The 16344-nt window shown below is 37.8% G+C and overlaps 1 protein-coding gene across 1 annotated transcript; it reads left to right on the top strand.

Annotated features, from left to right (window-relative positions):
- Nucleotides 1-542: 542 nt before the first annotated feature.
- Nucleotides 543-5246, top strand: LOC121981082 (probable RNA-dependent RNA polymerase SHL2). The gene is made up of 2 exons (XM_042533426.1): nt 543-3488; nt 4180-5246. Exons 1-2 carry the CDS (start codon nt 768-770, stop codon nt 5053-5055), a joined length of 3597 nt encoding a protein of 1198 aa, XP_042389360.1. The 5' UTR covers nt 543-767; the 3' UTR covers nt 5056-5246.
- Nucleotides 5247-16344: the final 11098 nt, after the last annotated feature.

Genomic DNA, 16344 nt, shown 5'->3' on the forward strand with positions numbered 1-16344 from the left:
ATAGTGAAAAGAAAAGTCAGATTTATCAGAAAGATAAAATAGGAAATGCACTTAAAAAGATGCGTTCTTTGATAAATACTAAAGTAGCGTACGATTTTTAATAAATTTATATCTATGCATGAGTCATTTGATAAATTGTCAAGTTATGAGTAATGAATTTTTAAATTTTTAAATTTTTTTTCATAAATTTATTATAAAATAATGATACCAATCAATTTATAATACTCTTTTAATTAAAAAATATTAAACTTTTAAATGGACAGAGTGAAAATTTAAGCAGAAAAGAGATGGTAATACTGAAAATTATAATTAGGAAAATTCAACAAATCAAGTACGTTTAAATTATTTTTTATTTAAATAAAAAAAATCAGAATTTGAAATTAAAGAATGGAATTATCAATTAATATCTGAAGCGTTAGTGGTTTGACAGTCGTTGAAATTCATATATTCGATTTATTATTAATATTAAAAAAAAAAGTGTATCCACTGACTTAATTCCGTACACAGTTCCACTCTGGAAAAGTAAATTCGATAGAGTTGCGTGTGGTTCGATCAGATGCCGCACGCCGATCTCGTCTACTTAGAACCCTTCAGCCGTCACCTCGCCTCGCCTCGCCGGAGATCCGTCCGCCCATCGATTGATCGCCGCTGGAGTTGGCAAAGCGGCATCGCATCGGTTTGCGCAGGCCAGAAACCATTGTGTGTCGTTTCAGATTCTGTGATTGTGTCGTCTCATTTTAGGGGCAGAAGGAGGCATTTTGGACGCTATGGATCTTCCGCCGACGCACAAGGAGCAGGATAATCTGACGGTTAGCCAGGTCGGTTTCGGTGGGTTCGACGCGAATGTCACTGCGAAGCAGCTCGCGGATTTCCTGGAGGACGAGGTCGGGATCATATGGCGGTGCAGGGTGAAGAGCTCCTGGACGCCTCCCGACTCGTTCCCCGTCTACCATGTTCCCGTCGGCGGGGAAGCCTCGTGGAAGGAGGATTACGAACGCGTGGTGCCGCACGCGTTCGTTCACTTTGCGCGGCCGGAAACCGGTAAGAAAGCTATGGATGCGGCCGGAAGGAACGCGCTTGTGTTGAATGGTCGTGTTCTTAGGGTGAACATGGGAACCGAGAGTTCATTGCTCGTCAACAGGAGGAGAACCAGTGATCCCTTCAAGTTCTCCAATGTGCGCGTCGAGATTGGGAATCAAGTCAGCAGGGACGACTTTTTGGTGGCTTGGAAGGGACCGGATTTGGTAGTCGATTTTTTGATTGATCCCTTTGATGGACGCTGCAAGATCCTTTTCTCAAAGGATACAGCTTTCTCATTCAAGGGGACACGGGACTTGGCTTTGATCAAATGCAATTTCAAGCTGGAGTTCTTGGTGAGAGACATCAATGAGGTGAGAGTCTATCAAGATAATGCCCCCTTTGTAATGCAGTTCCAACTCATCTCAGCACCGTCAGTGTATTACCGCACCGCTGATGATGACATCTACGAGTCTGTTCCATATAATCTGCTAGACGACGAGGATCCATGGATCAGGACAACAGATTTTACTCCTAGCAATGCTGTTGGTCGGTGTAACTCATACAGAATTTTGTTCTCCCCTCGCTTTGGGGTTAAGATGCAGAGATCCCTGGCCTATCTGAGAGACAGGAGGATAGATGATGTCCGACCGAAGCACCGACAAATCATAAGGGATGAGCCCAATTATGGAGTGCTCCCGGTCGATCCTTTCTTCTGTATTCAATACAAGGAAGGAATCAAATTTTCGACTATGTTTTTAGTGAATGCACTTGTGCACAAAGGCATTGTTAATCAGCATCAACTTACTGAGGAGTTCTTTTCCTTACTTAGGCAACAGAGTGACATAATAAATGAATCTGCTCTACTGAATATCTGGTCATACAAACGCTCCAGTTTTGATGCGCCAAGAAGGCTGAAGCTCGTTCAGGACTGGCTGTTGAAGGACCGTAAACTTCTCAGGCAGCCTTCTAATGAAACTGTTGAAGTGAGGAGGCTTGCTATTACTCCTACAAAGGCATACTGTCTTCCTGCTGAGGTAGAACTCTCAAATAGGGTTCTTAGGAAGTATAAAGAGGTTGCCGATAGATTCTTGAGGGTGACTTTTATGGATGAAGGGATGCAACAGTTGAATAATAATGTTTTAAACTACAATGTGGCACCTATTGTCAGAGACATAACTTCTAGCTCATTTCCTCAGAAGACTACTGCGTTCAGGAGGGTAAATCAGATTCTAACTAATGGGTTTCAACTATGTGGTCGAAAATATTCCTTTTTAGCATTTTCATCAAACCAGCTAAGGGATCGATCAGCATGGTTCTTTGCAGAGGTTCCCAACACCATAACTGTGTCAAATATTAGGAATTGGATGGGAAAATTTTCTAATAGAAATGTTGCTAAGTGCACTGCTAGAATGGGGCAATGTTTTTCGTCTACATATGCGACAATCAATGTTCCTCCCCATGAAGTAAACCCTGACCTTGAAGATATTGTGCGGAATGAATATGTCTTTTCGGATGGAATTGGGACGATTACACCAGATCTCGCACTTGAAGTAGCTGAAAAACTGCAACTGACTGATAACCCACCTTCTGCCTATCAGATTAGGTATGCTGGCTGCAAAGGGGTTGTGGCTGTTTGGCTAGGAAATGGTGATGGGATCAGGCTGTCACTGAGACCAAGCATGAATAAGTTCGAGTCTAACCATACAATGTTGGAGGTTGTATCGTGGACTAAGATCCAGCCAGGTTTTCTTAACCGGCAGATTATCACGTTGCTTTCATCTCAACAGGTGCCGGACAGTGTTTTTGAAAGAATGCAAGAAACTATGATTCATAAACTGAACCAGATGCTTGTGGATGCTGATGTTGCATATGAGGTTCTTACAACATCATGCACCGAGCAAAGTAGCACTGCAGCAATGATGTTGAGCGCTGGTTTTAGACCTCAAACTGAACCTCACTTAAAGGCTATGATCTCATGCGTTAGATCATCTCAGCTAGGTGATCTTTTAGCAAAAACAAGAATCTTTGTCTCGAAAGCCAGGTGGTTGATGGGCTGCCTTGATGAACTTGGGATCCTTGAACAAGGGCAATGCTTTATTCAGACCTCAAGCCTTTCGCTTGAAAATTGTTTTTCAAAGCATGGTTCAAGATTTTCAGCTCCACAGAAGAATAGGCAAGTCATTGTGGGTACCGTGGCCATGGCCAAGAATCCATGTCTTCATCCTGGAGATATTAGGATCCTTGAGGCTGTTGATGTGCCTTCATTGCATCATCTTTCTGATTGTTTAGTATTCCCTCAAAAAGGGGACAGGCCTCACACCAATGAAGCATCTGGAAGTGACTTGGATGGCGATCTCTATTTTGTTACATGGGATCAAGATCTTATACCCCCAAGCAAAAAGAGCTCGATTGCTATGGATTACACCCCTGCTGAAGTCAGAAATTTACCACGACAAATCTTTCCTCAAGTAAGTATTAAGCTATATGATTTTAACCTCAATGTACGTTGAATATACTATGCACTTTAAATATTCAAAGCTGCTGCTTTCTGAAACTCAGAGTGAAGTTTTTTCATCTTTAATTTGTTGTTGTAATACAGTTTTAATAATAAGAAAAGAATTGGGAGAATAATTAAGATGGATGAGAATACAAGAAGATTATACAAATCCTTTGTAGTTTGTCACCAACTTTGTCTTTTATAGGTAGTCTCACAAGAAGATCATTACCAATTATATCTTTTAATATGTCTCTTATTGTCATTAACTTTAGTTCAGTAAACTATATCGAAAATTAACCCAAACATCACATTGTCAAGCTATTAAATTGCTACACTATTATTGTGTCTTTGTCATCTTCGTCCTGTGCCTTTATGGTTTTCTATAACAAGTTGAGCATCGAAAATATCTGTCCCATCTAATGTGCTTAGCATGAGATAAGAAGTTATATATATATATATATATATATATATATATATATATATATATATCAGTGAACATAAGAGGAAAAGATAGCTAAATCTCTACAATTTCACTACTTGAGGAAAAGTTCTCTAATATATATATATATAATTTGAATTATTTCCTATTGCAAATTGTTGATATTCCAATAGTAGTTTTATGTAGAATTTGACCAATGTTCTTTCAAACATTTTTCCTACAGGACATTATTGACTTTTACTTGAAGAATATGATAAATGAGAATCTCGGTGTTATTTGCAATGCTCATGTGGTACATGCTGACCGTAGTGAATATGGAGCATTCGATGAGAATTGCCTTAAGCTGGCTGAGCTCGCTGCTATAGCCGTAGATTTCCCGAAGACAGGAAAAATGGTTACTCTGCCTCCTACCCTTAAACCTAAGTGCTATCCTGACTTCATGGGCAAGGATGGTTACATATCCTACAAGTCAGAAAAGGTATTAGGAAAGTTATATCGCAAGATTAAAGATGTCACAGATGATATTGACTCATCTGAAACTGCTTGCATGGTCGAGGATTTACCCTATGATGTGGATCTCGAGGTTGTTGGATCTTCAGATTATCTTGCTGATGCATGGCAGGACAAGGTTGTATACGAGCGTCGTCTGAATGCATTGTTGGCTCAGTATAGAGTTAGCTCAGAAGGGGAGGTTGTTACAGGTCACATATGGTCATTGCCTAAATTCAATAGCAGGAAGCAGGGTGAGTTGAAGGAGCGCCTGAAGAATGCATATTCTTCTCTTCACAAGGAGCACCGACATGCTTTCGACACCATGGACCCTGATTTTCTTCAACTAACAGACGCAGAAAAAGGAGTGCTTTACGAACGGAAGGCTTCAGCATGGTACCAAGTGACTTATCATCCTCGGTGGGTTAAGAAGTCGCTCGAACTAAATGAGCCTGATTGGGAGTTGGTGCCCGCACGACTTAGTTTTGCATGGATAGCAGCGGACTACCTTGTCAGGATCAAGATAAGATGTGGCGATGAGAGGAGAAAATTAAATAGTCAAAGGCCGATCGATTCCCTTGCGAGCTATCTTTCTGAAAGAATAGATTGATTTGTTCCATCGATTTATCAGGTGCTTTTGGCAATGCCTTGGTCGTTCTGCTGGTGAAAACAACTTTTGATGGTATTATATTCTTTCTTGAGGTCCTATATGTTACCTCGATCTCTTCGATTAATGTTTGTGTAGAATTGCATGAAGAACAAGAAACTTGATCAGAAACGATGCGATTAGCTACTTCTTTAGATTCCGTCTCCTTGAATTGGGAACCAGACCTCTATACTGTGTTTCAATGGTTTTTAATCGTTGATATTTTTTTTTGTTCCAAAGTTGGCTGAACTCTTTTCTCTTTTATTCTAAATCCTTCTGGAAAATTAGAGTTGAGTTCCAAATATTAAGGTTTTACAATGGTTTTTTGTGCAAGGAGAGTCAATTCTTGGGTTATCGTGTGAACCGGCTGGCTGAGAAATAGGCCGGAGCCTTCCGGTTTAATCCTACAGCGCCGAGCGCAGGTGGCTGGATGCCAGTCCTTTGGTTGGCAGTGTGGCACGGCAGCAGCCGTGCACCACCGGCGCCACCAGTGGTATTTCATTCTTCTGGGCGTAGGTTCCAGCTCACAGCCAGTGGCGCCGCAGATGCTGTGACCTGCCACCTCGGCCTCCTGATGATATTTTGTTGCGGTGGCAGAGCGGCACCAGCGGTTCTTGGCACCCTCGTCCAGTGGCCACCGCCGTCCTACGGCTCTCATCTTCCTCTACATTACTATGGACCTTCCCCTTGAAGTTTCTTGGTGAAACTATGTTATACATAATCCTTCAACTAGATTTATTTTGTTAAACAACCTTTAACATGAACTATGCAACATTTAGTTTTTTTAATAATTTGTACAAAATAAAAAATTTAGAATGATAAATATTCACTATAGTATATTTACAATGTCACAAAATTGATAAAACATCATAAGATCTGTAGAGTAGCTTCTTCTAAGTTGAAAATAGATTTTTTTTTTTTTTAAAAACATCAAATAAAAAACTTGCTTTCTAATACATGAAAACCTCTAAAACTTCTACATATGACCGACATCTACCAGTGCAAGGAATATTCAGAAACAAAATATAATTAGAGCAAATGTAATATATATTCAGAAAAACTCAGCCTTGATCAGCATGGAAGTAGGAGAGATGATAAAGTTATTTAAATAATGTAAATGTAGAAGTTTACAGACATCTTGCCATAAACTTTAAAGTGTGCAGCGGCAGATATTTATGTTGTCATCTAAATATTTGTAGCTTAAATCTCAGTTATAATAAATTTATAAAAAATTTTTCTCTAAATAAAACATGTAACTAAAAAATACTAGATTCCTGGGCTGCCCACTGTGAGCACTTTCCGATTTATCCTGGTGGCCGATAGAAAACTTCCGTGGGGCCGGGCCAGTCACCCCAGACTCAACGTTACCGATTAGTCATTTTTAGATTGTCTTAAGTTGCTACTGGGACAAGGTTAAGTCAGCTAGTGCTGGTAGAATTACTATAATAGGGCAAGGGTTCGAATCTCAGTAAAGCCGAGAAAAAAGTCCTCCCCGCACTAGTCAACTACAGCTTCCCGATTTACCTCCTCATAGATGGTCGTGGGGCCGACCGTGTGGGATCGCTGGGGTGGTGGATTCCACCTTTTTGCTACAATAGATTATCTTAAGTTAGCTAACCAACATGATAGAATATAAAGCTTACTACCCAACAAAGGTTGAAAGATTGCTTAGCCAATCAATGCTAAGCAATTGTTAGCCCTGATGTGGCTTGTAAGAGAGGGTGAATTACTTATAAAATAAAATATAATATTTTCTCGATCTTTGGACTTTGTTAGATAACACAATTAAATTAAAGTAATTGAACAACTAATAAAATAAAAATAGGCGGAAGAATTACTTGGTTATAACCTAGGTGGTTGTTAGTCCAAGGCAAATGAAAACACTATAAAGTCTTTTTCGTTGAAAGCTGAGAAGTTTTTTACACTCGTTGAATGCTCAGAAATATGTTAGAAAATGAATACAGGAGTTGTTGAATATTTTCTACCTCCGAGGGTCTTTTTATAGCCTTCGAAAAATTCTATCCGAAGATGGAAGGCGTTTTTAATAGAGTTCAAGGCGCCTTCAATCAGATAAATTTTATCGTCGAAGATAAAACTTTATCTTTGACTAACAAACACTAGAAGGGGCCTTCTATAGGCTCAAAGACGCCTTTGACATTGTTCATCGAAGGCGCCTTCCAAGCTATGGAAGGTGCCTTCCATAAGGCAGATCAACTCCTTAGTTGATCTCTTCGCATGGGTGATGCTCTAGCTAACCAGAGTTGAGTTCACCCAAATCCAACTCTGACATTCTCCTTGAGCATACTTCCTCCCCGACTTCTCGTTCCTCGAACATCGTGCATGCCCTTCTTGTCTACCGGTGTATTCTTCTACAACACCTTGTCCCTCAGATGCACTGACCTCGTCAGCTCCCTTCCCGTGTCACTCTTCTTGCTAGCTACGTCTTTCACTCGACTTCTTGTGTTTCTAAGCTCCTGCATACTTAGATACAAGGATCAAATACACAAGCTCCTACATGCAGTCAAATCTTTAGGCCCGAAGCTGATTTCAGGCTTGGTCGCCTGCTCTATACTGTAGCCGACTGTGTGGATCTCCAATCGGTGGGCGTGTGACTTTCTTGCTCGATTGGAATCTCTATCGGTTGGGCCCCCAACTATCATGCTGATATTGCCCCGGGCAGCATTATTACGGTTCTCCTCTTGCCGTGTTGGGAGCTCTTGATGGACCCGGGCGAGAGCTTGTGCCTGGTCTGCTGGTGGTGACATTATTACAATTCTCCTCTTGCCGTGTTGGGCAAGCCGCACAGTCATTGATAAGGGCAACGGTTGGGTGATGAGGTGCGTTGGTGGATCTTTGATTTCTATTCTGGCGATTGGCTAGATTATAACAATCTTGGGTGTCATGCATAGACGATCGGTGGTATGTGCACCACCGTCGTAGGGCTCCTTAAGGGGTCTCATGATATCTTTCCCGCTCGACCTCCACATGCTGCATGGCCTAGGGCTATGGTTCTTGTTGATGAGGCTGAGGACCGTCCGAGGTTCTTTATGTGGCGGAGCCGGTAAGGGTTGGCACTCGGGTGCTGGAACCACAGCAGATGTGGTGACTTCCTTCTTTCGGGTGGCTTGCGCTTCCTCGACATTAATGAACTCAGTTGCCCGGTGAAGGAGATGGTCAGAGTTCCTTGGAGGTCTTCTAATTAAGGAACAAAAGAACTCATATTGATAAGGCATTGAGAGAAGGCACTCACTAGAATCTCAGTGGTGGCTGAAGGGACATCCATAGCCACATGATTGAATTTTTTTTATATAGGCTCCGAGTGTCTTCTTGGACCCTTATTTAAGTGAAAAAAAGGCTCAGGAGAGTCTTCCGGTAATGATGATTGCTAGTGAAATGATGAAAGAAAACTTTACGAAAATCTTTAAAATAGATAGAGTCTGCTGGCAATCGCTCAAACCATCTTTGTGACGAGCCAGTGAGTGTGGTAGGAAACACTCGACATTTACACCGTCTGTATATTGATGTAGTAGGGCGGTGTTATCAAACTTGAGAAGATGATCCTCAATATCAGTTGACCCTAAATATTCACCCATCATTAGGGGCTGATAATGTTGGTGCAGGTTGTGCTGATAACGTTGGTACAGGCTGCACTGATAACGTTGGTACAGGCTGCACTGATAACCAGGTTTTGATGTATGACAAATAGGTTAAAGTTAAATGTATTGTTTGTCTAACTTTTCTACCAAGTGTACAAGACTTGATGGGTTTAGAGGACCAAAATACTATGCTAAAGTCCAGCTAGGTTGATAACTAGCATGAAGTACAGATTGGTTGAGATATGATAGAAAGAAGTCCAGCTAGGTTGATAGCCAGCACGAAGTTCAAATCGGTTGAAATCTAGCAAGAGGAAATCTAGATTAGTTGAAATCTGGCAGGAAGTCTTGGTGGGTCAAGGGACCAGAAGTTTGCAATTGGTAAGTGAAGGTAAGCAACCGGAGGAGAGATCCAATGAGGACACATTCCTAGTTAAGGGAACAATAGGCATCGATTCAGCTTAGGTCTATTTGGGAAACCTAAGCTGAGACCTTGACTAGATCCTGGTCTCGGGAATACAAGATACTACTACCTTATTGTGATAATTTTATTTTGCAGGATAAACATATTATAATTTTCTGGACTAACTCTTTTTTATAGGAAAAAGAAGGGTGAAAAAGAGTTGTCCAGGTGCTCGAAAGGAATTTAGGCGCTCGGACTCCGGGTGCTCGGAGTTGGTCTGGGTGCCCAGGCCAGCTTCACCCGGACGGGTGTCCGGAGTTGGTTTAGGCACCCTAACTAGTATAAATTATCCAGAAGCTAAGTTAGAGTGTGTCACTGGTTCGACTGCATTCTTATTGGCTGACAAGTACACCCATAAAGGTTCGCCTACCACTGGCTTAGAAAGTATAGGCAGGGCAGACAAGTAATTTTTTAACTCCTTGAAAGCTTTGTCCCAGTCAGCATCCCACTAGAATTTGGTCGCCCGACAGAGGATCTTGAAAAAAAAAGCAAGCTTCGATCGACCGATTAGGAGATGAAACGAGACAGGGCTGTGAACCAACCGGTCAATTTTTGCTCCTCCTTCATATTGCACGAGGGAGTCATGTCTTGGAGGGCTTGCATTTTGCTCAGGTTGGCTTCGATCCCTCACTCAGTCACGATATATCTCACCACTCTTTGCTTTGAACAAATATTTACTGGAGTTGAGCTTTAGTCTGTATCTCCTTAAAGTCTGGTAGGTCTCTTCCACATCGATGCACAAGTTGGTCGCCTTGAGGGACATAATAAGGATGTCATCCACATAAATCTCCATATTTCGCGCGATCTACTTTCGGAACACTTTATTCATAAGTCATTGGTAAGTAGCATCTATATTTTTTAATCTGAATGACATAACATTATAGTAGTAAGTGCCCTCAGTAGTCATAAAGCTAACCATCTTCTGATCATCCTTGACGAGCGGTACTTGATGGTACCCCTGATTGGTGTCCAACATGCAAATTAGTTCATAACCAGAAGTCAAATATACTATTTGATCAATTCTCGGCAAAGGGTAGTAATTCTTGGGGCATGCTTTGTTGAGGTTTCAGAAGTCGATACATACCCTACATTTATTTTCCGACTTGGACACCAGGACCACATTAGTTAACTAGCTCAGGAATTACACCTTTCGGATGTAGCCGAGGTATTTACAATCTCCTCCTTTTTGATGTGCATCAACCCAAGTGAAAGTTAGGATTAAATAAAATGAAATAATATGATTATATAAAGTAAATTTCAATTATAACAAAAAGTTACAATACAATGAAGTTAAATACAAGGATAAAAATTCTAAAATTGTAAAATATTTATCCTCAACTCCCCTTTAACTTGTACCTATTTTTCTTCTTTGATCACATAAAAAATTAAAAAAAAATAAAAAAAATAATTAGAAAATTTTGAAATAATTTTCTAGGGTATATTACAAGAATTACTAGTCGATTAGTATTTTTTCAAAAATAATTGTCAAAAATATTCTATTTTACTAATTACTCTTCTATTTTGATTAAAATAATTTAAAAATGACTTCTCAGTTTTAAAAAACCCTAAATTTTTTTTGTCAAACTTAAACAGAATAACTTATATTAGTAGAAAAAATTTTCCCACAAAAAAAATTATTTATCGAACATAATTGATTTATTTTATTAGAATAATCAAAATTTTGAAGATAAATATTTCTAAAAATATTTTTCTAACTCTGGAAATTCTGTTAATTTTTATGGATATGGAAAACAGATTGTCTAATACAAAAAAAAAATCAAAGTTCCCAAATTTCTATTTTAATAAATTTTTAATATTAAAAATTAACTTTTCGGAAGTTAATTGGTGATAATTACGATAAAATTTGAAAAAATGTCAAATATTTTTATATAATAGAAAATATCATGTTTTATCAAAAAAAATAAAAATTTTCAAAAATAAAACACCATTTTCGTTAATAAATTCATAGAAAATAACTTAATGGTAAAAAAAATAAAAAATTTTCTGTTTGTAGATTAAATCATCAGTAAAAATTTTCAATATGAAATAAGAATAGTAGGAAAGCTAAATAATTAATTTTTAAACAATGTGGAAAATAAAGCATATTAAATTTGAAAGCATGCATAAATTTAATTTAATTATACTAAGCATGATTTGGAGATCGAATACAAATTTTTACCTACTGAATTTATCAAATAATTTTTAGAAATATAATTTCTAGCTACTTTTGTAATTTGGCTATTGTGAAATCTTAAATATTAATTAAGCCTACTATTATATCTAACTTTTGAATATTGAGAGGTATTTGAGCATGCAGAATTTTGTTTGAGTGATTCTATTTTTTTTTTTAATTTTTCATTTTCATTTTTAATTCTATCAAATAATTCTAGTGCACATGCTTTAGCTAATTTTCTATTCAATTCAACATTTTTTTTAATTTATTATTCTTAAATTTTAGCTTACATAAGTATTTACACATTAATGTTATTCCAGAATGAAGTTGATCAGGAGTTAGAAGACATGCCTTACTTATCATATCATGTTTGAGGTTGGATGCTCCCCCTTCATTACTATTTTCCTCAGATGTAGCTTCTCCTTCATCGATACTTTCCTCTTGGTGACTCACTATGAGTGCTAGTCCAACATATTCCTCTAGTTCGGACTCCGATGATGACTCATCCTACATTGCCTTCAGATTTTTGTGCTTTGGTTTGCTTGACCTTTTATTTTTTCTCCTTCTTTTTCAATTTCGAGCAATCATATTTGATGTGCCCTTCTTCTTGATAGTTATAGCATCTTACTTTCTGTTTTCCCGGAACAAACTTCTTGGCCCGCGACTTATTAAGTTTATTAGATTTAAAATACTTAGAGATTTTTTTTACCATGAAGGCTACTTCATCTTCATCAATTGATGAGTTTGAATTTGATCTACTCTTCTGGGTTTGTAGTGCTAGATTTTGATTTGATCCCTTTCTTTACATGTACACCGAAACTTGTGTAATTCGAAAGTAGAAAAAAGATTTTCTAGTGAACTTACCTCAAGATCTTTGGAGATGTAGTAGGAGTCTACTATAAATGTCCATTATGGTGTTCTTGAAAACGCATTTAAAGCATACCTTTGCGAGTCCCGATTAGTTACCGTTTCTCAAAGGTTCATTAATCCAGTGATTAGCTCCTTAATTCTTCCATATAGATGAGCAACTTATTCATCTTCCTCTATCCGGAGGTTGCTGATTTGATTTCAGAGCAAGTCCCATCTAGCGAGCTTTGCTTTGGATGTTCCTTCGTGTAGCTCCAAGAGGGTGGAAGTATGCTTAGCAGGTGTTTATCTCAAAGGTTCCCTATTTTTCTTGATAACAAGTTTGTTATCAAAATAGACAGAATATCTATTCTTTGATAGTTTAGAAACTGAGGGGGCGTTTGGTTAAATGATGGAAATCACTATGGGTATGGATTTGATAGTAGGGTGGAATGGGAATAGGAATGGAAATGAAACCCATCAAGTTATATGAGTTTGGTTGATTCCCATAAATCTAGTAATCATTCCCAAAATATCATTCCTAAACCCACAATCCAAACACTATCTTTTACTATCATTCCATTTCCTCATTCCCAAACCCATCAACCAAACACCCCCTGAAATCAAGTTCTTTCTAAACTTGGTATGTAAAGACAATTTTCTCAAAATCCACTTTTTATTCCTATTAAAGGATAAACATCTCCCACTGCAACAGCTGCTACTTTTATAGCAGTCCCCATGTGGACGGTGATTTATATAGTTGTCGGGTTTCCTGGAACCCCTGCAATGAATTGCAGACATGATCAGTGGTTCATGTATCTACACACCAGATACCGGTAGATAACACCACTAAATATGTTTCAACAACTAATAAAATATACCGTTATTGTTCTCAATTCTGAGAGGACAATCTACCTTAATGTCCAAGTTTTCCAATTATTACAATTGAGACTACTAAGTCTATTCTATAGTATAACAACTAGGGGATTGATTAACATTTGAAATCTTAAGAATCACAAAAATATTTGGTCAAGACCAACATCTCAAAATCCTCGTGAATTTTGTATGCCACGATAGTGTGGACGTATAAAAATTCTAAAAGGAGATTTTATCCATTAATTTTATTATCTTGTCAACTTATGACAAATAAAATTAATAGTTGGTCTATCTTTAATCAAATATTTGGTCAAGACTCTAAATTTAAAATAATATTGATTTCTCTAACAATACTATTTAAATTTACCAACACCTCAAAACACCGTGAATTTTGCATACCACGTTAGTGTGGACGTATACAAAATCAACATTTGTAAGAGGAGGATTTTACCCATTAACTACCTAGTCAAGCTGACTTTATGACAAATAAAATTATCTCAAACACCGTTAATTTTGTATGCCACGTTAGTGTGGACGTATACAAAATCAATCATTTATAAGAGGGGTTTTAACCCATTAATTTTATTATCTTGTCAACCTAATTTTATGACAAATTAATAGTTGGTTTCCTTTTGGTCACACAAGTAATAGCAGTGACTCTGTTGGGGAGGATACTGTTAGATGCATCTAAGTGTATACCATTACTTTAATACTAAGTCTATTAAATAGAATTGTGTCCCTTCAGTTGGAGAAGATCACACACATCCTAAATAATTTCCTATAACCATCCATTAAGGAAGTTTGATCTAGTGATCCACAAATAAACTCATCCGTTGTGGAGGGAGGCACTCAGAGCCAACACGCAAGCTTGTTGCATCACTTACAAACCAGTAATAGAGACCGTGAGATTTATATAAAATCTCTCTCTCACTTAGTTATTTAAAATGAGGATTTTAACCTATGTTAGCATATAACACATGCACACACACAGTAAATAAAAACAATAAATTTAGAAATTAATTTTCCAACTATCATAGCATTTTCATCACTGTCCTCCGTGTGCTCCAACCCTAGCTGTTGCCATCTTTAGCCACCGCCATCAGGTTGAGTTGTCACATCTATCTTGCTTCTTATTCCGCTGCGCCTCTGGTGCTTCAAAAGTACCACGCCTCGTAAGCATCCGATCCGCGACAAAAATAGAATTTTACATATGTCGATCCTATATTCTACAAGGGATTGTACATGAAATCTAGATCGAAAATAAAATTCTAAAAACCTAGGGCTAATATAGCTCCTGCTGTATTAGTTACATACAATCATGCACACACAAAATAATGCCCTTGACATGTCCAAGGGTCCAATCACACACAATATCTAAATGTCATAATAGTTGGAGCCTGCAACCACAAAGTTAGCACATCCTACTATTATCCTGCCTAAATTATGTATGACATGTGCATAATCTATTTGAAAACCAAACACACAGAGGCAAACCCTAGCACTGATACCAATTGTTGGTAGTCCTAGGAAAACCGTACCGGCTCCATTGTACAAAAATTTTGTACAAGTGTCGAACCTTTCCTTAAATAACCTATTGTGTTCTTTAGAAGTTAAATTAGGAATCGCAGATGGAACTTAACATCATTGATTCCAAATTTAACTTATCTGTTCTTAATAGTTTAGATTTGAATCGCAAGCGGAACTTAATACTATTGATTCAAATCCACCTATGTTATTAATTCCATTAAATATTAATTTCCAAAATTGGCTTCCAGGACTGCATGACGAGGCACATAGCCTTCTTGGATACGGGAGCAACCACCACCGCCTAGATAAAGCCTTTTAAGGAAAACTAATATTTAATTTCCTTAAATAACTCTAGGTTAACCGAAAAGAACAATCGAATCACAAATTCGACAAAGTAAAAAAAAACACAAACTCGAAAATAAATTCGAAAACTAGATCTAATTGCCTCTTGTGTTTGGAATTCTTACAAAGAAATAAACTAGCATGATGCGGAAAATAAATACTAGTAATGCCTTTCTTTGTGAACTTTAATGACCTCTTGATCTTCTACCGTATTCCTCTTCTAACCTCGGACGTTGTGTGGGCAATGATCTTTCGAGATGAGAACCACCAAACACCTTCTTCTTCCTTCTAGGTTTCGGCCACCAAGAGTCCTTCTTGATGGATAGGTTTTGCCATCACCAATGCTCCAAGGGATGCTAGAGACTAGGCTTCCTTTCTCTCCTTCTTCTCCTTGCTTGATCTGGCCACCAAAGCAACTCCACCAATGAAGAGGTTTCGGTCACAAGAAAGGGAAGAGAGAAAGAGGAGAGGCCGACCACACCCAAGGAAAAAAAGAGAGGAGAAAATAGAATAGAGATTATCATCAATGAAGGCACCTCTACCCCCTCTTTTATATTCCTTGGTCTTGGCAAGTAAGGAAATTTTAATAAAAACTTCCTTAATTCCTTTGTCATGAAAAAGAAAATTTAATTATTTTAAAATTAAAATCCTTTTCTTAATCCATATGGTCGGCCACTATTAATCTCCAATCAAGAAAAGTTTAATTCACACAAGAATTAAAACTTCCTAATTTGTTTCCGAAAATTTATAAAAAATTTCTCCAATAATTTTTCCCTTCATGGTGGTTTGTAAAAAGGAAATTTTATAAATTAAAATCTTTCTTTTAAACATATGGATGATTTCCAAAAAGGAAAGTTATCTCTAAAAATTAAAATATCCTTTTAATCTACAAATAAGGAAAGATATCAAATCTTTTCTTAATCTTTTGTAGAAACTAATAAAAGAGAATATTTAATTTTTAAACTCTCTTTTAAATCATGAACATGGTTAAAAAGGAAAGTTTTCTCAAAATTAAAATCTACCTTTCAATCTACAAATAAGGAAAGATTTCAAATCTTTTCTTAATTTTTTGTAGAAATCTATAAAAGGAAAGATTTAAATTTTAAACTCTCTTTTAAAACCATGGAATCCACATAAGAAAAATTTAAAAAATAAAATTACTTTTTATTTTAATAGGGTCGGCCACCTAAGCTTGGGTTCAAGCTAGGACCGACCACCTCATGAACCCATGAACCATGCCTTTGGCCGACCCTAGCTTGGACTCCAAGTTAGCTTGGCCGACCCCTATAGGATGGGTAAGAAGGTGGTATAGATGGGTATAGTATTCTATAATTAAGAGGCTACGATAGGGACTGAGAGGAGGAATTGGTTTTGGTCTCCCGATGAAATTAAGCATCTCGTGTTCACCCCGAACACATAACTTAATTTCATCA

Source organism: Zingiber officinale, chromosome 5A (genome assembly GCF_018446385.1).
Source record: "Zingiber officinale cultivar Zhangliang chromosome 5A, Zo_v1.1, whole genome shotgun sequence".
In the NCBI taxonomy this organism is placed as follows: Eukaryota; Viridiplantae; Streptophyta; class Magnoliopsida; order Zingiberales; family Zingiberaceae; genus Zingiber; species Zingiber officinale.